The sequence below is a fragment of the Misgurnus anguillicaudatus genome, unplaced genomic scaffold (genome assembly GCF_027580225.2).
Source record: "Misgurnus anguillicaudatus unplaced genomic scaffold, ASM2758022v2 HiC_scaffold_28, whole genome shotgun sequence".
Classification (NCBI taxonomy): domain Eukaryota; kingdom Metazoa; phylum Chordata; class Actinopteri; order Cypriniformes; family Cobitidae; genus Misgurnus; species Misgurnus anguillicaudatus.
Genome location: NW_027395278.1, coordinates 6923389 through 6946760, shown reverse-complemented (window position 1 = coordinate 6946760; position 23372 = coordinate 6923389). Strand labels below are relative to the sequence as shown.

At 40.4% G+C, this 23372-nt stretch overlaps 1 protein-coding gene across 1 annotated transcript in view; it reads left to right on the top strand.

Annotated features, from left to right (window-relative positions):
• The first annotated feature begins 12290 nt into the window (after nt 1-12290).
• The window catches only part of LOC141362616 (E3 ubiquitin-protein ligase UBR1-like), a 46951-nt gene continuing 35869 nt past the window's right edge, over nt 12291-23372 (top strand). Inside the window, exons 1-4 of the mRNA XM_073864925.1 lie at nt 12291-12401; nt 16040-16299; nt 20783-20861; nt 21109-21219. Of these exons, the coding sequence (XP_073721026.1) occupies nt 12366-12401; nt 16040-16299; nt 20783-20861; nt 21109-21219 (486 nt within the window). The 5' untranslated portion in view covers nt 12291-12365. The remainder of the gene's footprint in view (nt 12402-16039; nt 16300-20782; nt 20862-21108; nt 21220-23372) is intronic.

Sequence of the window (23372 nt, the reverse complement as noted above, 5' to 3'; positions counted from 1 at the left end):
TACGTGCACACACACAGATGATAGAGGGATGATTCAACAGTTCTTAGTTAAGGTAATAACATATTTTAATATTGAAAATGAGTAGACTATTCCTTTAAGCTCTGTCTGGTTTGAGGTAGCTAACTCAACTGCTCCCCTCAAGCCTTCAAATGCAGTCCAAAGTCTAAACTGTGGAAAAACTTGGTCTCCGTCTTCTTAGACAAAACTGTAGAAAGGCCGAAAGACAATAGAAAAAGGACAGATTGTGGGCCCTATTTTAACTATCTAAGGGCATTGTCTAAAGCGCATGGTCTAAATGGGCGTGTCCAATGCCACTTTTACTAATTTAACAACGGGAAAAATGGTTTGTACACCGAGTGCACGGTCGAAAAGGGTTGTTCATATTCACCTAATGAGTAATAGGTGTGTTTTGGGCGTAACGTGCAATAAACCAATGAGAGTCTTATCTCTCATCCCTTTTAAAAGCCAGTTGCGCTGGCACTATGTCTAATCCCTATTTAGATGACAGACTTTGTAAAATGAAAAAATAGGGAAAATAGGAAGAAGACCACCAGTTTAAGCATAATGTTAAAAAAATTTGTTGTTTTCATTTTTATTGAAATTTTAATTTTTTTAGATTAAAACCTTAAAAGCATTTTTCTTTCAGTCATAGAATACAAAGAGCAGGCTTTTAATTGCTGTAATATACAATAAATCCGTAGGGTAGCATTTTAAAAACATTTAAAAATAGATGCATTGGTTTAAAGCAAAGCATTTATTTGCAGGCTACAGGTGAAGCAGCTCTTTACGCCTTCTAATGTCTCATAATCGGTCCTCATTTATGTTCAAGAGACTTAATAATAATATTTTATATTTCAATCCTTTAATCTTTTATATTTAAAAGCGATTTTGTGCAGGTGCGCATTCATGTATGTGATAAGCAAACCCGCGTTGTCGTCCTGTTTATATGCGCATATTACTAATGCGCTCTTTAAATAACATATTGACTTTTGACTTTAGACCAGGTTTTAGTTGGTCAAGGGCGTAGTTTGTTTTAGTTGCCTCAAAATAGCAATGCGCCAACAATGCGCCTGAACACAACTCGTTTTCAGACCAGAAAAATTGGGCACAAAATTGGGCGCAAATGCATTTGCTATTTAAACAATGTGGCGCTAAACGTGAAAATGATAATTGCGCTGGGTTGAAACTAGCAAAAGACACTTGCATCGCGCATTGCGCCGGGTGTATGATAGAGCCCTGTATGTTTCTCTTTAAAGGTTCAGAGACTCTCTTTCATCTTATCAATCTGCAGCTAATTCAATGAGAACAGCATTATTTTTCTAATTTACTTGAAACCAACCAAGTGCCTTTTCTCTATTATTCAATTGATTGTGAATCCCTCCGTCATTTTCTCACCGGCTGCCTCTGTTACTCTGTGTGAAGCCTTCTTGAGATATTTCAGTGATTAAATTACTGATATAAGACAAAATTACAGATATAAGACCTAGTGTGGGCCCTATTTTATATGTCTCTCATACTCCATCATTATTTTCTGCCTCTTGCTTTTAAACCGGTTGACTTACAGGACGTGAAAGAAGTGATTGAAAAGTTAAAACCCTCCATCTGCCCTTACTATATTACACATCCTAAATTCTCAAAATTAATTTTTGCCTCAGTTGGGCCTTGTTTGGTATCTCTTATTAATAAGTGCCTTCTGACAGGCTCCGCCCCTGCGAATCTTAAAGTCCCATTGTTCAACCCTCTACTCAAGAAGCCTTTACTGGACCCGTCAATCCTAAAACATTTTGGCCAATCTCTGTTTTACCATTAATATTCACATATTTCATATTTTATAAATATGACAAACATGGGCAAGTCTTATATCAAATGAAAGCTCATTCTCAGGAATAAGACAACATCATTATCTATTATCAACACATATCCAACAATCGTTGAATGAATAATAAGGTAAAAAATTGTCTTTTGTAAATTTATGTGAAACTTGAGCGTGAACAGCCTCAGATAGCACAGATAGCCACAAATGCTACACCATCTTTTATTTTAGGTCCTACTCTAAAAAATGAGTCCATTCACAGCATTTTCTTAGGTTGTGTGCATGACTAATACCTCGCTATTTATTATATGTGCAAAACAAAAAAATAATGTTTATATGAAAAATTTATTTTCACACCCTTCAGTAAAATGAGAATAACTTTTGAATGCGACATGCTTAAGAGTTCATTCTTTTTTTGGGTGTTTGCTGCTGGTAACAACCAGAACTGTCTGCCGTCTGCTAGAGCACCCAGAACCAGAGTTACTTTCAAATTAGTGTTTACAACACAAAAAAAGAAAATTTGGTGTTCCCTTTCAGTCGGTCACTACGACGTCACGTCGTGACCGACGAATTGGGAACCGCTTCGCGGGTGACCTATCTGCTTCGAGAAACCTTTAAAACGCCAATGAACTTGGCATGCAGATAATTGCATCTGCCGGCGCCGCCCCGCCGCACAGCTATTTAATGAGCGGCAGGTGCAGTTATCAAATCAGCTTTTTAGCTTCGAAAGCTGGCAGACTGACTGCTCACGAGAAGCTACTCTCTGCTCTTTGGAGAACTCTGCGTGTTCGATTTGGTTGGGCAAAGGCATTTCAGCGGAGGCTCGCGGGTGTTCCACCTCTCTTTTTAATTTTTTGACTTTTTTCTCACTCTTAGTTGAGTGTGTGCGTAGCCGTTCCCCTGTGTGCTTCATCAACATCAGCACATTAAAAGAGTATTTCCTCTAAAAGAGTATTGCGGTGTTCTGCGTCTTTTTAAAGACAGCATTTCACTTGCACTGAGACGGGAGCGTCTTTTTAAAGATGTCTTTCCGTCCGTGTTTCTGGATGCGGCAAATGTATGGGTCCCCGGGTGGCCTCGATCATTTTCTCTCGTGCGCAAGAGTGTATGCTGAGGCTGCGATCGTGGAGGGTTCATACTCCTAAGAGAGCATGAACCTCTTGGATGGCGGAGACGGGTTTCGTACCTCCGGGAACGTTACCCCTGTTTTTCCGTTGCGGAGCCCCGTTCAAGGTGCGGTGGCAAAACTCCGGAAATCTTATCTCCGTATAAACGGTGCTGAATCGGTTAGCTGGTTCGTCCAGTGACTCTCAGCACCCCCATCCACAGCCAGAGGTGCCGTAAGAGACGGGTGGCGCGTGTTCTACGCGCTCTCGTCCTCTTTCAGTCCTCACGAGGATTCTATGTCTGTCACAGCATCGGAGAGGGGGTCGTCTATTCGGTCGCCGACTCGGACCCACTCCTGCCTTCGGGTTGGGTAGGGGCTTCCGTGCTCGACCCCGAGTGGCGGCCATGTACGCTCGGGAGCGCGGAGACGGTCTGCGTGGAGCGGAGAGCTCCTCCCCCACCGCACCGTCCCGCCTAGATGATTGGCACCTCAGGACTGCAAGAACAGCCCCGACCTTCTGTGCCTTTCTTCCCGGGGTGCATGTTGGTTGACACGGTCGTGGAAAACTCGTTTTCCTCCCGGAACCGATCGTTCAGCCATCACCTCTCACCTCTCCTGACGGCGGGGCCGCTAAGGTTGCTGCTCCAAGAGACCAGCCTCCCTCCCCTCACAGACCCACGGGCTTGTGAGAGGCGGCCTCTGCCGTGCGCGCCATGGCGTGATGCAGGTCCGCCAGGCTAAGGCACTGAAGGATCTGCACAGGTGAGGTCACGGTCCGGCAACTAAAAAATCCTGTGTGGCTCTGACCTGGCGCTACGTGCGACTGGGTTCACCCCACAGGCCGCCGGACGTGCTATGCCCACCCCCGGTGGTCCAGGAACGCCATCTCTGGTTGTGTCTTGCGGGCATTAAGTAGGTCGTTAATAATCGTCCTAAATGTTCAATTTTAGACCAGCCATTTCGGCGACGCGGCTGAGAGTGTCCAACAATGATCGGCCGCTTTAGAGCAGACTGAGGCATCATGCCACGTCGGAGCCTAGCTGCCCCCTCCGTTACGTCAGTATATTGGTCTGCTTTTCGCCGAGGGCGTCCTGCTACGGCTTTTTTTGTTCCTTCATCCCGGCAGCTCTGAGGAACCTGTCGTAAGCAGTACACCCGCCCACTCAGCCCGCTACAGAGGTGGAAAATGAAACTTAGCGGCTCTGAGTCGGGCGATCTGAAGATGGAGAGGATCGCTCTTCAGGAGATGGTGAAAGCATCATTCTCCCCCCCCACCCCGGAGGAGGGCCGGGTGGGGAATCCTTGGTTTCGTTTTGTGTTCCGCCGACTTCAATCGGCACCCACTAACCTCAAAGAGCGAATTCCTCTTCTTTCTCCAGATCACCGGAGGCATATAGGAGTTTCGGACGGGCTCAAAACCCTGAGTTCTCCTCTTCCTCTTTCGCCAGCGGATGTGTCGAGCGGGACATCTACAAAGGAGCCTTTGCTCAGCATCCATCAGCGGTTTCGGGTGAGTGTTTCATTACACACAACATCTCACAATGCGGCCAAAGAGCACGCGTCGTTGAGCTCCCCGTCTCCGCTCGCCACGGGTACACACATCGTGCCGGTAATTTCCTCTCGCTCGGTATCTGGGGGCCTGGGAAGAGCTTCCCAGCCCGTCGCGTTGGCTTTTACGCACGATCCGTCTCGGTTACGCATTCAATTTGCCCGGCTACCTTACAAATATTCAGGCATTCGCTTCACCACGTTGAAGGCTGTCGATGCGCACGTACTGCGTGCGGAGATTGCTGTCCTATTGGCGAAAGGACGCGATCCAGCCGGTCCCTCCAGCCGAGATAAATTCGGGGCATTACAGCCCTTCATTGTACCCAAGAAGAGTGGCGGGTTGCTTCCGATCCTAGATCTGCGCGTACTGAATCGAGAATTCACAGAATTCACATTCACAGAATGCTGTTCAAAATGTTTACGCAGAGGAGCATATTTTAATGCATCCGCCCATAGGATTGGATCGCAGCCTTCAACCTGAAGGACGCGTACTTTCATGTCTCCATACTCCCCCAACACAGGCCGTTTCTCCGCTTTGTGTTCGAGGGGAGGGCATATCAGTACAAAGTCTCACCGTTCGGGCTTTCTCTCTCTCTCTCCCTCTGTCTTCATGAAAGTTGCGGATGGCGCACTGCAGCCCCTGAGAGAGAGAGAGTGGTGTTTGCGTTTTGGCGTATTGGCTCATAATAGCTCAGTTTCGTCAGATGCTGTGCACACACATAGATCGTGTACTTAAACACCTCGCTCGTCTCGGTCTTCAGGCCAACTGGGGAAAGAGTAAACTTTGCCCCGTGCAGAGAATCTCTTTTCTCGGAAAGTAACGGGATTTGGTCGATTTAACAACACGTCTCATAGAAGCGCGTGTTCAGTCAATTCTGGCTTGCCTCAACATTTAAAGGCAGGGTTGCGGTTCCACTGAAATAAGTTTAGAAACTTCTGGGGCATATGACAGCAGCCGCGGCCGTGACACCGCTCGGGCTGCTCCATATGAGACCGCTTCAGTGTTGGCTTTATGACCGAGTCCCGAGGAGAGCGTGGCTCACCGGCTTTCACAGTATTATAATTACATCGAGATGCCGTCACACTTTCACCCCGTGGTCAGACCCAGCGTTTCTCAGGGTGCGGGTGCCACTGAGAGGTCTCCAGGCATGCTATTGTTGGCAAAGATGCCTCTACCACGGGGTGGGCAGCCACGTACGGCGGGCTCGTCGCTTCGGGGGTCTGTTCGAAATTCCAGCGACATTAGCATAAATTGCCTCGAGCTGTGCACTGTATATCTTGCGCTCGTCCGTTTCGTCAACGTGATTTGATGCTTAAGATGTAGTGCGCACCGACAACACTGCGGCTGTAGCGTATATCTATCGCCAAGGCGGTCTGCGCTCTCGTCACCTGTCGCATCTCGCCCGTCTCTCCTCCTCTGGAGTCAGAAGTATCTGAGGTCTCTTCGTGCCATTCACATGTCGGGGTCGCTGAACACAGCGGCAGTCGCGCTCTCACGAGCAGCGCGCTCCGGCGAGTGGCGACTCCACCCCCGGTCGGTTCAGCTGATTTGGAAATGTTTCGGCAGAGCGCAGTTAGATCTGTTTGCTTCTTCAGAAACAACCCATTGTCGCCTGTTTTATTCATTATCCGAAGGAACACTCGGCGTGGATGCACTGGCACACAGCTGGCCGCGGGGTTTTCCCCAGTAAGCTTTATTGCGCAGACACTGTGCAAAGTCAGGGAGGACGAGGAGCGCATTCTATTAGTTGCGCCGTAGCGGACAACTAGGAATTGGTTTTACAGAGTTCACTCTCCTCGCGACAGTCCCTCCCTGGCTGACTCCTTGGCACATTATGGCACCCTCGCCCCGATCTGTGGAACCCCCATGTGTGGTCTTTGGACGGGGCGCGGAGGTTTTAGGTGGTTTACCCCAGGCGGTATCTAACACCATCGCTGCAGCGCGAGCACCGTCTATGAGACAGGCGTATACGCTGAAATGGAACCTGTTTGTTGTTTGGTGTACCTCTCAGCGAGAGGACCCCCGAGAATGCTCGATCAGTATTGTGCTTTCATATCTCCAGCACCGCTTGGAGAAGAGGCTGTCACCATCTACTATTAAAGTAGATATCGCGGCAATATCCGCGCATCACGCACCTATAGACGGTAGATCTGTGGGTCAGCACGATCTGGTCATTAGGTTTTTAACAGGGGCACGGAGGCTGAATCCTTCGCGCCTCCCTCTATTCCTCCTTGGGACTTGTCCATGGTGCTGAAAGTTCAGCACTGCCCTTTCGAGCCTCTGCTGACGGTGAGCGTCAAGTTTCTCACTATGAAAACTTTGACGCTCCTCGCATGGGCTTCTATTAAAAGGATAGGGGATTTTCATGCATTTTCGGTCAACGATTCGTGCCTTCAGTTCGGGCCGGCTGAATCCAGCGTTAAACTGAGACCCCGGCTGGGCTACGTGCCTAAAGTTCCCACCACTCCCTTTAGAGATTGGGTGGTGGACTTTTCAAGCGCTGCCTTCGGAGGCAGACCCAGCTATGGCTTTGTTATGTTCTGTACGTGCACTACGTGTGTATGTGGATCGCACTCAAAGCTTTCGGACCTCAGAACAGCTCTTTGTCTGATACGGTGGTCAGCAGAAAGGGAAAGCTGTCACTAAACAGAGGATGTCTCATTGGATTGTAGACACAATCGCCCTGAAATATGAGAAACAGGGCATTCCTTGCCCTTTTTGTTTGAGAGCCCATTCAACCAGAAGCGTGGCTTCATCTTGGGCTTTGGCTCGTGGTTCCTCGCTTTCAGATATTTGTAGAGCTGCTGGCTGGGTGACACCTAATACGTTCACTAGATTCTACAGTGTTCGTGTTGAGCCGGTATCCTCTCGAGTTCTCTCGTCAGATCAGTGAGAACATCGAGGAACGGCTCCTGTGTCGGCTTGGAGCCTTTCTTTTTGGCTGCGCAGAAACCGCACCATTATGGAAGGCCATTAAGGCAAAAACGTTACAAAAAATGTTTTTTGTCTTTTCCACCGCTTGGTGACCGATGTTGCGGAGCATCGGCTGCCAGCCTCTCACTAGATGTATTCTTGACTATCTGGGTGAGGCTAGCGCCCACATTGCGCCCCCTAGTGGTTTCTTTGTGAGTATTTCCGTGGAAAGTTTATGATTTACCACGTTTCCCTTAGCGGAGTTCGTTCCGCGCCTCTCTAGTGTTGCTAAGAGAGTGTATTTTTATAGACCTCGTGTCTTTTTATCCATCACCTTAGTGGTAGACCCCTAGAGGGTTTTTCTTCCGCAGCGATCTTAGTCCCGCCTGACGAGTTCGCTTCCCAGTTCGCCTAGTCACTATCGTGGGTTAAGGAACAAGTAGTGACCGGCCTCTGCTTCAACCCCATTTCCGTTCCCTTAAAGAGGAGAGTCGGAGGGTTTATGCAGGCACTGGAAGGGTCAGCTTCAGTGGCGCTTTGGTAGGGATTCCCAATTCGTCGGTCACGACGTGACGTCGTAGTGACCGACTGAAAGGGAACGTCTCGGTTACATATGTAACCCTCGTTCCCTGAAGGAAGGGAACGGAGACGTCACGTCCCGTCGCCACAGTTTGCTGTTCCACTGCTGATATCGGCCGGACCCTTTCCTTCTGTCCAGCTTTCTCAGCAAAAAATAGCTGATTTGATAACTGCACCTGCCGCTCATTAAATAGCTGTGCGGCGGGGCGGCGCCGGCAGATGCAATTATCTGCATGCCAAGTTCATTGGCGTTTTAAAGGTTTCTCGAAGCAGATAGGTCACCCGCGAAGCGGTTCCCAATTCGTCGGTCACGACGTGACGTCTCCGTTCCCTTCCTTCAGGGAACGAGGGTTACATATGTAACCGAGACGTTTCATCATATGAAAAACAACATAAATAACAATGTTTGTCACAAACAGCAGCTTTTTATGTAACTTCAAAGGGTTTTCTTTAAAATGATATAAAGAAATTGCACTTATTCCACTGTATGTGGTTATGGGGACACTTTTTTAGGCAGAAATTGTATACAAAAAGGGTATTATTCCTCCCATCAGTTGGAGCAAAATAACTTTTGCATAGATTATGATAGAGAAAAAATTCCTTTTTCCTCTGTAAGCTGGCAATTGCTGGAATCAAACAAAACTATCTGCAGGTAGCTGAGGCACCCAGGGCCAGAGTTATACACTTTCAAATAAAAACTTTAGAAAAAAAACATCAAAAAGTGGCTATTTATTTTTGTGTTTAGAGGACTGACATCACATACAACCATGTTTAGCACGTTCAACAGTGTTTTATGTAATTTCAAAGGGTTTCCTGTAAAATTATACCAAACTTTTGTATGTAAACCTCTGCATGTGGGTATGGGAAGCTTTTGAAATTGGGTAGGCCAAATCCAGGCGAAAATCCCTAAAATAGCTTCAGGTTGTAAGAAGTTAATTTCTAAGGTTATGGAGAAAATAGTATTGAATCAACTGCAACACTTTGTGACAAATAACTGTATGACACTTTTCAGTCTTGCTTTAAGTCTGCTCACAGCACTGAGTGTGCCTATTGAGAGTGTTAAATGACATTTAACTATTGGTTATCTATCCGGTGATTCTGTGATTCTCATTCTTTTTGATTTATCAGGCACTTTTGACACTATCGATCACCCCACTCTTATATTTAGACCTAAGTTGTGTGTGGGTCTAAAAGCAACAGTGCTGAATTGGTTTCAGTCATATCTGTCTGATGACAGAATTTTGTAATTTGGGTAATTTTATCTCCCCTACTGCACCCTTATCCTATGGTCTTCCACAAGGCTCTATCTTGGCCCCTTTTATATTTTCTCTTTACATGATACCCTTAGGCTCTCTCTCTCTAGGTCGTCCTCAGACGAGCCTTCCATCGTTGCCTCCAGTCATCCCGATTTTCCATGCATCTGGCCAGTTCGTTGGTGCTCTGGGCTCCTGCATCCCTCTTGAGTATGTCAACGTATGTTATCGTGGGACGTCCTCTTGACCGATGGCCATGTGTTGGTTCCCATAGCACCAGCTTGCTGGTTGGCAGCTCTCGATGCCTTCGGCAATGTCCTGCAAGTCTCATTCTCCTCACAGCAATCTTGTTGCTCACTCTAGGCTCAGTTCTAAGGAAACACAGTGTTTCTTTCCATTTTTCGGCAAATGACACTCAGATCTATCTGCCAATCAAAAGAAATTCTTCTACATCAATAAACGTCATGTTTCAATGTTTAGAGGAGGTTGAACCTTCACACCCATCTACTCCATCCAGAAGTTTAAGATCCTGTGATCAGGCGCTGCTAGTTGCTACAGGATAATAGTACTAGTCCCTCACTCTAGCGCAGGATACTTTCACAGTAGCTGGCCCACTGGACGTCTGGAACTCTCTGCCATAGACATTTGAAATGCCCCTGTCTTTAAGTCTCTTTTAAAAACTTATTTAATTTCCCTAGCGGTTTTCAATACTTTTTTTTGCGTTTTTATTTTTCTCTGTGTTTTATTTTGTATTCCTCTCATGTGAAGCACTTTGGTCAGCCTTAGGGCTATTGTAAAAGTGCTGTATAATAAACTGACCTTGACCTTAAACTGACCTTGGAATATTAATTTAAATGTAAGAGTTTTGATCTCCAAAATATTGACTGTACAAAACTGCCACCTGTTGTTTAAGTTTAAAAGTGCTGAATGTTTTTTGTACAACACTCCCTAGCCTTCACCACACTGTGTTCACTCACCAAACAGAAATAGATGGCACTGTCTTCTGAATCTAGATTTTTCACTGTGAGAGATCCACTTTCTGGATTACTTTTCTGAACTTCATATTTGTTAGCAAACTCATGTTCAAACTCTGCTTTTGCATAAGGGGACGTGAATACAATGAGTCTCATTGTTTCTCCCGGTCGCTGTCGATACCAGTACATCTGGTAAAAGGAGGTACCCTTATACTGTTTGCAGTTCATAGAAGCAGAAGTGCCCGTTTGGTTCCAAATAATTTTAGGCTCTTGAACAACATCACTTGCGCCTGCAGTGCCTGTGCAATAATAATAAAATAATAATAAATTAGAATTTAAGAAAATATTGTTTTAATTGCTATGGTGATAAATGTAAATAGGTACCTTGGATCCATTGCAGTAACAGAATCAGTGACATAATTGTTGTAACCATGTTGAATTTTGGAGGAGCACAGACCTTGTGTACCAACCTTAGAATAGGTTTGAAGTCTAGCTGCTGGTAGGATGTGACATCACAAGTCCTACTGTAAAAGTATCAAGTAAAGGATATGAACATGAAATAATAACATCTTTCTGTGAGAATAAAATTAGACATTTATTTTACAATCCATATTACTGGTATATATGGATACAAAATGCAAAGCTTCTTGACTATATTGATTCAGAAATTAAAACTTCCCCATTAATAATAAATGTTAAAATGTACCCTTCATTTTTTTTTTGCAAGAAGTTAATGCTGCTTACTGGCACAGAACTAAAGTTAACCCACAAATACAGTTAGAGGTTTAGGCTGAATCTTTTGCTGATAAGCTTTGCTGTGCCATTTTTGTATTAGATACAGGAGAGTCAGAGCATTGTGTAATATGCTGCACAGAAATATGCTGCACTATCAGATGGATTAAGCTTTTGGATTGTTAGAGTGCCGTTCTTTCTTCCATTTCCCTTTAAAAGGATCTTGCTTGTAAATTCAGTTTCGATGTTTGCTTGCTCACCATTGAGGTCTCCCATCAGTTTAAAGTCCATGCTGTTATGGGGCAATTTATACCACAGCATTTGGAAATAACTTGGTATATTATGTGTGCATATGAATGTAACTGATTCATCTTGGTCCTTTATTGAATGAGAAGGACTTTGCTGAACAGTTTTACCAAAAGTGGTACCTGTGGAGAGAGAGAGAGAAATGATGGAGAAGATAAGAGAGAATTATAAACTGGCAAGTATTTATAACTTTAGCAAAAAATCTACAACAATCTGGTACAAACTTACCTGCTGGGAGACACATTAAAGTAACTACGTATTTTAGAAGAATATACTTCTTCATGTTGTTTTCCTGTGCTAAGTAAGTAAAAGTTGATTAAACATCGATGGAAAAAAGAAGGTAATAAAGGAAGTGATGTCATCAAGAGAATGTTTGACATCAAATATTCATATGCACATACATTCATTCATACATAAATACCAATACAATATGTCTGTTTTGTGTCAGTTCTAATTAAAATTAGTTTGTGTTATTTAATTAAACAACAACATTTATAAATGAATTGTGAATATATTATGGATAAACAAAATAACAGGAGATTTAGATTTGATGAGAGCTGAATTCTGGGTATTTTTTTTTTAGTAGATTCAAATACAGAAACATTTTAATTTAATAATTTAATAAATTGAGATTTGATAAACACATTATTGTCTTCATGGTTTATAGATAAAAAAAGTTTTATGAATAAAATACACTAGTCACAACATTAGACGGTATAAAAAGGTTAATCAAAGTTGTCCTAAGACAATAATGGGTTTCAAATTTGATACAAAATTAGACAACTTTTATGAAAGGTTTTGATCCACTTAAAATGTTGACTAATGTATATGTGATTTATTTATATTTTTTGTTTTTATGCAGTTTATGAATAAAAATCCATCTTAAATTTACGCCATTGTTGATCTAGGAGGCAAATCTTAAAAGCTTTTAATTCGCATTTTCCATAAATATTTTATTTGTTCCTCTATGGGGCGCTAAAGGCCCAAGAAAACAAAATACGCTGCGTCCCAAACCGCACAGATTGTTTTACGTTCTTTATTATATCTGTCTACAAACCAGACCGTGCGCACTTTTAAACTGTCGCAAAACCGCCCTAGTTGTGCCCTTGCTGTAGTTGTGCTTTACGGCATTTGAATCATGGCGGTGTCGCAGAGCAGTGTACTACTGAGCACGGTAAAACATTTGGCTTTTTAACACTTCTGAAACGAATAAGATCGAATGTCATGCTTTCTGGGTCAGATTATGATTTCAGCAGTGGATGAATTGTGCTGCTTCTGCGTGTTGCACTTGCAGAGTTTTTGTTATTTCAGAATTTAAAGCGAACATTTTGCTCAGACGTGTATTCATGTTTAATGTTTACCATTAGGCTTGTAAACACCAGTAGACCTGACCAGCGAATTAACTTTACATACTTATAACTATTCTTAAATCTACTTAATTGCTTGATTTGTAGTGTTTAGTATCTTATATATTAACTAACAACACTATGTGGGTTTATTTGTAAGTCAATTGTATTTTTTTTTTTTTTTGTATTTTGAGTAAAGTATTGCAGATAGCCCAGTCTGGTTTCTGTTTCAAAATGTTGTTTTTATTGGTATTGCTTTTATTAACATGCTTTTTATTAATAATAGCAACAATATTAATAGCAACAATATTTATGTTTTGGATTGTGAAGGTACCTTTTGTGAGAAAGAAGTTTGGGGAGCAATTTCTTATATATTATTTTTTTTTTATTGTTGCAATTAATAGTAAATTCTGTTCTCTACACTTCAACTCCAAATCAAAGCAAGGTTGCCAGTGGTATTTGGAGTTTTAATCTAATACATTTATTTTGTTACCTTTGTGTATACCTTGCAACACTGTAAGTCACTTTGGATGAGTATATCTGGCAAATGCACAAATGTAATGTACTGTGCTAAAATGTCTTTTTAAAGTAATATTTGAGAGAGAGAGAGTAACATCCTTATTTTTCTGAATCCACATAACTTCTTTCCTGTTTATGCATCTAGCAAATGCTTTTTATTACAAGGTTTATAAGGCTGGATTATCCCGACCAAAATTCATATTGGTAATTTAGGGATGAATGACGGTATACAATAAATGAATAGTTCGGTTCTAAAACGTGATATAAACTATATAAAAAAATGAGTTGCCACCAAAATCATTATTTTATCAGGTCAGTATTAAAAAGTAAGTTCTTAATTGTATGCAAAATCCGATATCCGCCATGTTATTTTGTCATCTTTTCTCCAAAACACGATAAACGGCCGTTCTCCTTCTCTGCAGAATGCAATAAATCGCTCAACAAATCACAGTGCACCATTCCACACAATGTAAACAACAATGGCGGTGCGTTGAATACACACAGAATCCTAGTTTTCCTCATCTACTTTGTACTTCATAATCAACAAACAAACAAAAACAAAATAATACTTTTGATGGCATTGATAAACCTGTGGTGGTTTTCTGTGACAGAGAAGAAATGTAAGCCACTCGGGCGATGGAGAAGTGCTGTATGTTGCTTGTTTTTACACGACAGCATAAAGCTTCCATCATGCTAACACATTGACCCCATGAGATCTTATGAAAAACTTTCCCTTTATTTACTCGAAGTCAATGAAAATCGAGCAGGACCAAAACATTTTACAGCTGATTGCTGTCAAAAAAAAGTTAAGCAACAACATCCCAAGAATGATAGCAGCAATGACAGTGTACTATAGACCATTTCAAAGGATGTAAACAACACTGGTCCAGAAGCACTTCCTGTTTCCGTTTTTTAACACTAGATAAACGTTGGGATAAAATAAACCAACAGAACATATAAACCTGAATTAACTGAAGTTAAACAAAAATCTTAAATATAATTATATATGTGAAATAAAAAAATAACTGTCACAAACTGTAACAGGAAGTGTTTCTGGACCAGTGTTGTTTGTCATATATAGACCAGTTCAAATGATGTAAAGTAAGTGTTTTGATTAATGCCATTAATGTTTATTTTTTTAAATCAGCGTATACCATAGTCAACTAAATGAATATAACATGGCAAAGATGAATGCACATTTATATATTAATTAATATATTAAAGCATTTATTGCATTTTGCAGAAAAAAAAACTTTTTTATAATAAATCTTTGAAAATCAAAATATGGATTTGAACTTTTACTGTTATTATATCCTAAAGATGCTATGTGAAAGTTTGTAACAGAAAATAGAGGATTCCATCTTGTCACTTTCTTGGTATAGAAAACGCGTTTTTACCAAAATTAGTCAAAATGGATTTAATGCGTTTTGGAACCAAACACTTCAAATATCTTGGTGATTTTTACAAAGTGGAATAAATGTTTACAGCACGTCAAAGTCTCGTGTGCAATGTCACAATCATCTTTAAAACAGTGTTTAAAAAATATATAGTTCAAAGACATGGTTTTTCATCCCTGTTTAAACATTTAGCACTAAACTGTATAATTTTTTTGTGCAGCTAATGCAATGCTCTTTACAAATTGAGCAACAAGAACACCGTGTTTTAGCCAGAAAATGTAGGTTCAACATTTTGATTTGCTTTCACGAAAGGGGTTAACTGTGTTTTAAGCTGGCACTGTAGATATTGTCTTTGAAAATAATTCCTTAAATTGTATGTGTTACAACTGACCCTTGATCTTTCTCTTCAGATCAGAGGTTTTATTAGGAAGGGTTTTGCAGACTGTGGTATACATACATGGGCAATAAATGATGGTAGAATCTAGTCACACATTAAGGCACTAAAATATTTAAATGTTTTGATTATTTGCATAGGGCAGGGCTTTGTTTGGTCACTTTCCAAATTTCAGGTTAAGATACACCGACTGAAAATAACTAGTCATTCAAGAGACAGTTGGTTTAACACTACTTGCAACCAATCACAGGAAAGATATTCAGTTTCTATATTGCACAACAAGTACCAAAGAAAATACCATAGATGTTGTTTTTGATAAGCTCATTTAGAAATGTCTAATTAGTTCAGAATAGGGATGCATATCAATTAATCGCGATTAATCTATAGCACAATAAAAGTTTTTGTTTACATCATATATGTGTGTGTACTGTGTATAATAACTTTGTATATTTAAATGCACACACATGCATGTATATATTTAAGCAATGTTTACATGTGTATATACATTTGTATATTTATGTATAATTTATATTATATATAAATATAAATACTTAATACATAAATATATTTTTTTCTTTAAATTATACATGCATGTGTGCATATTTATATATAAATAATTATTATACACAGTTCACACACATATATGATGTAAACAAAAACTTTTATTCTGCTATAGATTAATCGCGATTATATCACGGGTCTGTTGTATGCTGCATTCTGATTGGCTGAGAAATGTTCTATGGGTGTTGATTATTTTTCTGTAAACCGCACACCTAACTTTTCAAATGTCTTAAAAATAGGCACCAGAGCAATGTTTGTGGTAACCGTGGTATAAGCGGAATAATTGACTCCGGTCCTTTGAATTATTTGAAAATAATGCACACCTGCGGTGTAACAGCACTCCGCTTCGCGTCGTGCCGCATTACCACCTTGGTGTGCATTATTTTCTTATAATTCAATGGCCCGTCGTCAATTATTCCTTACTTAATTGATATGCATCCCTAGTTCAGGATATGTTCAGAACAAACCTTTTTGTAGCTGTTGCTGAGTAAAACATTTTGTTCTGTATTTACTTCAAGTGCCTACAGGAGTGCGTAGGATGTAGTGATGCTCACTAAAGAATTTACCTTTCATGCCCTTTCTCTTTTGCCACCAGAAATGGTGGGAGGCATCAAACAGAGGGGCTGCAATACTCAGCTATTTGGGTGAGAAGGTCCCCCTTCTTTACTGCCTGGAGACAGAGCAACAAGATGAGGAGCAAAAGGTGGAAGAACACCTCCTTTATCCTCTGGAGTGCTTTCTTTTTGGGGAGGACCCCCATGCTGGCCTGGAAAAGCTACAGCAGTGCGACAGCGGCTCATCTTCTCAGCAGTGTGGGCGTGTCTTTAAAGAGGGCGAGACGGTCTACTCCTGCAGGTTAGAATAGAAAGGGAATGGGTAAAAATGGTTCGAGTTGGTTTTCTAGTTTGTTTGTTTTAGTATTTTTAGGTGTGCTATGTTTCGCTGTTTGCACAGTAGAAATGCACCTCAAAGGCAAGTTCGGCCCAAGTCTTTCCTAGTTAATCATTCAACTTCAAGTCTTGCATTTTTAGTAAACATGTCAAGTTAAAAATGTTTCAACATTTAAAAATGTGTTTTGAAACCCTTCCGTTCTGTTCTGTTCTATTCCGCTATATCTGATTGTCTCTTATGTAAAAACAGGCCCAGGGCTCCAGACTGCGACCAAATGTTTCTCAAAATTTGAGAGTGTGCGACTGAATATTACATCCAGTTGCACATGTGCGACCAGTAAATTTGCCTCCCCCACCCTCCGTACACGTTTATACATTAAACGTGGAAGGGGCACGTCAATGATCAATGAAATAATCAATGAGACGCGAGCGCACATGCACGCAAACACACACACATACTCATGAGAATGCTGGTGTCATACAAAATTAATTCACAATTACTTTTTTTGCCAGTTTTCTTAGTCTGGAGCCCTGGCTTTGAATTATTAGGAATTTGTACCTACCTGAGAAAATACCTGGCTAATAGATAGCACACTAGTGAAACTAGAGAACTAAAGCCTAACATTTAATGCACTTATCTTAGTCTTTTCAGTGTTTGTGAATATAACTGTTGGCTAGGATGAGCTAAATATACATTTTGAACTAACAGAAACTCTATAGTCACCCGTAAACACTTTTTCTTCCACTGTTTCCACTGTTTACTATTTGTACTGTCATGACAGCGATGGTGCTGTCAGTTTACCTTGTTGCATCTTCAAAAGTACAGAATAAAATGTGACACTGAATTTGAAACAGCTTATTGTAATTTCTGCATCCATTATTAAAGCAATTATTGATAATACAGTGGAAATTAGTAGATTTGGTTAGCATGTTGATTTACGGTGTGCGCCCCTAAATTTTCTGGTTGTGCCCCTAAAATGTTCAATTGGGGGCCACTGTGCTCCTAGTGAAAAAAGTTAGTCTGGAGCCCTGAGGCCATAAGGGTTGTGTCTGTTTCTGTATCAGAGTCAGGAGAGCCTACAAGGGCTTTTAACTGCGTGGGGTTAGGGTTAGGGTTAGGGTTACCCTAACCCGTTTACCGGCGTGGCTATTGTGATTTTGACACCTGCTGTGTTTGCAGCGCATACAGTGCAGCTTACCAACAGTACAAACATCTCAAGTTCACATTATTTTATTTTACATACATTTATTGGCAAAAGCAATGCACTGTCACTTTAATTGACCTTGAGCAGCGAACCAAAATAAAGCCGATGCCGAAACAATCACTGTTTTAGCGCAACTTCTGCTTGTTTTGGTACAGTTTCTTCAATAAATTAGTGATTTTGTTTAATTGAAATGTATACTTTTATATATAATTCATACAACAGTTCTTTCTGGTTCTCGAAAATAAGTGCGTTTACCTGCACAGTCGTACACCGATTATGCTTAATAAACTAATAACACGGGGTCATGTAAACACGTAAAAAGTTTTCTTTTATCAGGAAAAGCCCATAAACAGTGTAAGCAAAAAACTCATTAGTCCAATTTCGTGTGGCATGTACACACCTTAACCATCTTTCTCATGGTTTTGTCCATGTGCGCATGTCTCTGCGTGTGAAAGACAAACATCACACGTGGAAGTAGGCGCAAAGTAACGCATAAAAGTCTCCACTCGACTAAAGCAGTTGGCTGAGTAACTGCGAAAATAGAAGCTCATGTTATATTTACAGGTTCTGCAGACAAGAGAAGAGATACAAGTATAGCTTAAAGTATTAGTCAATTTTCTTAAAAAAATTAAGATAATTTACTCACCGCTATGTCATCCAAAATGTTGATGTCTTTCTTTGTTCAGTTGAGACGAAATTATGTTTTTTTAAGGAAATCATTCCAGGATTTTTCTAATTTTAATGGACTTTAATGGACCCCAACACTTAACACTTAACTCAACACTTAACAGTTTTTTTCAAAGAAGTTTCAAAGGACTCTAAACGATCCCAGACGAGGCATAAGCGTCTTATCCAGCAAAACGATTGTCATTTTTGACAAGAAAAACAAATGCACTTTTAAACCACAACCCTCTTCTTCCTCTGGCTGTGTGACGAGCCAGCGTGACCTCAAGTAATTGCGTAGTGACGTAGAAAGGTCACGTGTTACATATATGAAACGCACATTTGCAGACCATTTTAAACAATAAACTGACACAAAGACATTAATTAGTATCATTCGACATACAACAACGTCGGAACGGTCCTCTTTCTCTACTCTTGTAAACCCTGGGGCGTAGTTTCGCATGCATCATCCGTGACCTCTTGACTTGATGACGTATTGCGTGAGGTTGCGCTGGCGCATCACAGGACCGGAGATAGACAAGAAGTTGTGGTTTAAAAGTGCATATTTTTTATTTTTAAAAAAAATAATAATATTTTTTAAAAATGACAATCGGTTTGCTAGACAATCGACCCTTAAAATGACAATCGACCCTTATGCCTCGTTTGAAATTGTTTAGAGTCCTTTGAAACTTCGTTGAAAAAAAAACGTTAAGTGTTACGTATTGGTGTCCATTAAAGTCCATTAAAATGAGAAAATTCCTGGAATGTTTTCCTCATAAAACATAATTTCTTCTCGACTGAACAAAAAAAGACATCAACATTTTGGATGACATGGTGGTGAGTAAATTATCTGGATTTTTTTTAAGAAAATTGACTAATCCTTTAAGACAGATATGCCGTTGGCTTTTTGAACGACTATTATGTACTATAGGTGGTGACGTCACTGCCTGCCAGAAACCTGACAATTCTCCAAGTCCCATGTAAATGCAGTTGTCTGCATAGCCGGTTTATTGATTTGCATGTAAACGCATGAAAACAGATTTCAACAATAAGCATATTTTTGATAGTTATCCGCTTATTCTGTGCATGTAAACGCTCTCAATGATGAGAGGCTTTTTCAGCCATGCTATATTCCCTCAGTATATAAACAGAAACCGTTTATATCATTCCGCCATTGGTCCTTTTAGAATCAGTAATAGAGGCTTGTTTAACCATATGAGCCATTATGGTCACATATTTGTGACTGTTAAAAGCTGCCACCAGAGCAGACGATTTGCAGGACAAATGCTCTTTTTAAACACACTGTGTTTATTCATGTTACAGACACTTAAAATAAGAGCATGTCTATCAATCAATAGTTATCGGCAACATCGCTCTCCTCTCTTGTTGTGGCAACAACAGAGTTAATGACAGCATGCCAGTTTAACCCTGTTAAATGGGAGATTGCACACGAATAGTGCATTTATAGACGTGACTTCGGGGGTCATTGTTTATTAACTTTACAGTAAGTTATTTATTTCAAATTAGTTTGGAACTTACTGTTAAGACACTGATTGACTACTTGTCTGCTACTGCCTGAACAAGAGACCTGCTTACTGAAGAGAAAGGCTTGGCTGGTTTCACTGTCACCACAGTGACCTGGGTCGCCAGTAGCAAACAATGGAATGCGCTCTGCTGGACAAACTAGTTTTAATTACACAATTTACAATTATTTTTTTTTTATTATCAGCCAAATCTAAGTGTAACCAAAGTCCTTTTAATGAAGTTGCATCACTCCACCACCATATTTGAAACGCCTCCACGGCTGTGTCCGAAATAGACCCCTATACCCTTTAATAGTGCACTTTTTGAGGGAGCATCCATTTTTAGTGGTCTCTGAAATTATAGTGGACTTAATTGAGTGCACTCATTCAACCCCACAATGCACCGCAATAATGAGTGTACAACCGATGTACACTCAAAGCTAGCCGCCACTCGTCCACTAAGAGGCGGGACTAAAGCGGCCATTCTGACCTTTGCGATCTCCCCCATTCATATCAATGCCAGTGGTGCATATTGTTAATATTTTATATCTGTGGTGTAACACAGATTTGTGTTATAACAAGCATGAAGGAAGTCATTTGATGTCACATTACAGGAAATGTTAGTTATATTGTAAGATGTTTCACACTAATTTCAAGAAAACTTTATACATATATATATATATATATATATATATATATATATATATATTTTTTTTTAATAATAATTGTATAAGAAGTAAGTTTGAAAACCTGTACACTTAGATGCAGGTTTAAACAAAAAACTTTTGAGAGTAATACCTGATATTTTAGTCATTAAATCAAAACATTAGTTAAAAATAGTTTTAAATGTCAGTATGGTGGTCAGTATGGATATAGAACCCTGTTGAATGCAGCAACGAAACTATTACTTCGTCGATTGTCAGAAAATTATTTAACCGGTTTATCAAGCACTCATGTTGTTTGTTTATAAATTAGATTATGCAGAGTCTGAAGTTCCTTGTTCCTTGGTCTATGAGGATGTTGATGTTTTTTTTATTTTTGTTGTATTTATTATCAGAGACTGTGCAATAGATCCCACATGTGTACTCTGCATGGAATGCTTTCAGAAAAGTGTGCACAAAAGTCATCGCTACAAGGTACATCCCCAAGTGTTTGTTTTTAATGTGTATACGCCAAGTTATACAAAATATAGAAAATAAACTAACTTTGCTAATTTAATTAAAAATAAATCTGTTCTTTTAAACACTGTTCCCTTTAAATGTAACGGTTTACTCTTTGATGTTTTTTTATAAAAGGTTTCAGGAAAGTAATTTGTTTTATTAGCCTATTTGCTAAGGTTATTGTTGCTGTATTAGCTTTGACATTGTAAATTTGCCACCATAGATGCATGCCTCAGCAGGAGGAGGATTCTGTGACTGCGGAGACTTGGAGGCTTGGAAGACTGGACCGTACTGCTCCCAACATGATCCTGGCACCTCAGTCCCGATGGAAACGGTACGGTTCATTGTCCAGTAACAATTTGATGTTAAGACTGTTCTAGATTTTCCATGAACGCTAATGTCCATAAACTTCCTACTCTAATGTCAGAAGAGAGGCCGTGTGGGACACAACTCCCTCCCGGCCCCTCTCAGGCATGGGAAAATGAGTGTGTGTGGGAAAGTGACACATCTTTGACACAACACAAACCTAATAGATAGATATAGCAGAGATTTAGAGGAGTTGAAGGAAAACTAAGGCTTTTGCTGAGCATCTAAAATGTTTTTTTTTTAAAGACTTGTGAACTTAACGCAACAACTTAGCATTTTGTCAGTGAGTTTTGCACAGGCTAGTAACATTTTCATTATCAATTTATTATACTGTACAATCATATGAAGGCTAGAACATCATGATTTACATATAATCCATGTAGATTTCTAACTCTCTGCCGACAATAACTCCCTGAATGTTTCCTTGAAAAGCAGATGGCCTGCTTCAGTGTGCAGATAACTTAATAGACAAACTGTGATAAGATCAGGCTCCAGATTCATACGTGCCCATGGCCAATCACCACGTCCTTAGCTTTGTTAAAGACCAGCAGGTGCCTCTTTGTTTTCCACCTTGAGCCTTTTATTTCTGTGAGATCTAAACCTGCACGTAATGAACATGACATCTTATCGTTTAACCGAAACTGCAACCATAAAAATGATAAAAGCGGTATCTACCATTAGTTTTCACCATGATCTTTGATAAACCTTATAATCTGAGCTCTTTCTGTATCTGAACACTGGTTTTGGTAAGTGGTTAAACAGAATGCAGTCGATCCGTTATGTTCCTTAAACATTACAAGTGACTTTGTCACTGTGTTTCGCTCGTCTCTGTCATTGACAGGGTTCCAACGGGGTTTGGAAAAGTATGGAATTTGATTTGAGTAATTTCCAGGTCTGGAAAAGAATGGGAAAAATAAATCAGAGTACGGAAAAATATTTTCGTTTCCAGACTATTGTCCCTATTTCGTGGGTAAATTAATAAGTAGCAAAAGAGAAAGATCCGCACACCAAAAAGCTCCCTTTCACATTATTTATTGGAGTGACGTTTCGAGGTAAATTGCTAAATAGCAATTGCTACTGATATATTTATTTGATCCTGCACCCATATTTAATTTGGATGTGCGTGATTCTATCGTTTTGCCTCGTGGGTCTGATTTAGCATTTTGTTTGTTAAGGTCACAAAACACAATATTTTAATATAGAATTTCTAAATATTTTATTTATAATTAGCCTATTGTTTAATCAGTGTTTTCAAGTTTGCTGTACCTAACAGCCAATTAATCACTGACATTTGACTTTAGCTCTATTTTCACATTTTCTGGTTAATTGTTAATTGCTTGTCGGTGCCAATAGCATTGTGGGTAAGTGTGTCGCCATGCAGCGCCGTTGTGCTTCGGGAGACCCGAGTTTGAGTCCTGGTTCATGGACTTTTCCCCATCCTGCCCCCCTCCTTCACCCACCTCACTTCTTGTCTAGCCACTTTCCCATTCTAATAAAAGGCAAAAACACCAATACTAAATGTTTAGAATGTAACATACTTGTACGCAGTTGAATTTTAAAACAATTTATCAGAACAAGTTAAATATGTTTCTTATAATCTGCAGGGAATTCTGGAAATTTGAGTCTGGAAAAGTATGAAATTTTGAAATGAAAGTTGTGTAGGAACCCTGCATTGAGGTCTTTAGGAGCAGAGCCCTTTAGGAAGAGAGTTGCATCACTCCAATTGAACTCCAATGTTTTTTTACAGCAATGCTGGATTATGGAGTCTTTAGAGCAGGGCTAGTCAACTGGCGGACCGCGGGCAAAATGCTGCCAGTCATCTTTGTCTGATTTAAAAACAGCTTGGTTACTTTAAAGCCGCTTTTACACTGTACATGACAAATGACGGCCAATAAACTGGAAGGAGAGTCAAAAAGGGGCTGCGTGGGGCACCAGCTATCTACGGGTGCGTAATTTTCAGATCCAGTTTGAGCTTTGGATGCATTAAATGAAATGAGATTAATTGTAAATTTGTGTCAACATAGGAAATAAACTGAAATTTCATTACCATTAGGGAGTGAACTACGACTGTAATGTCCAATGGAAAGGCGGTTTAGAATATAAAAATATTCCCCTTTCGTA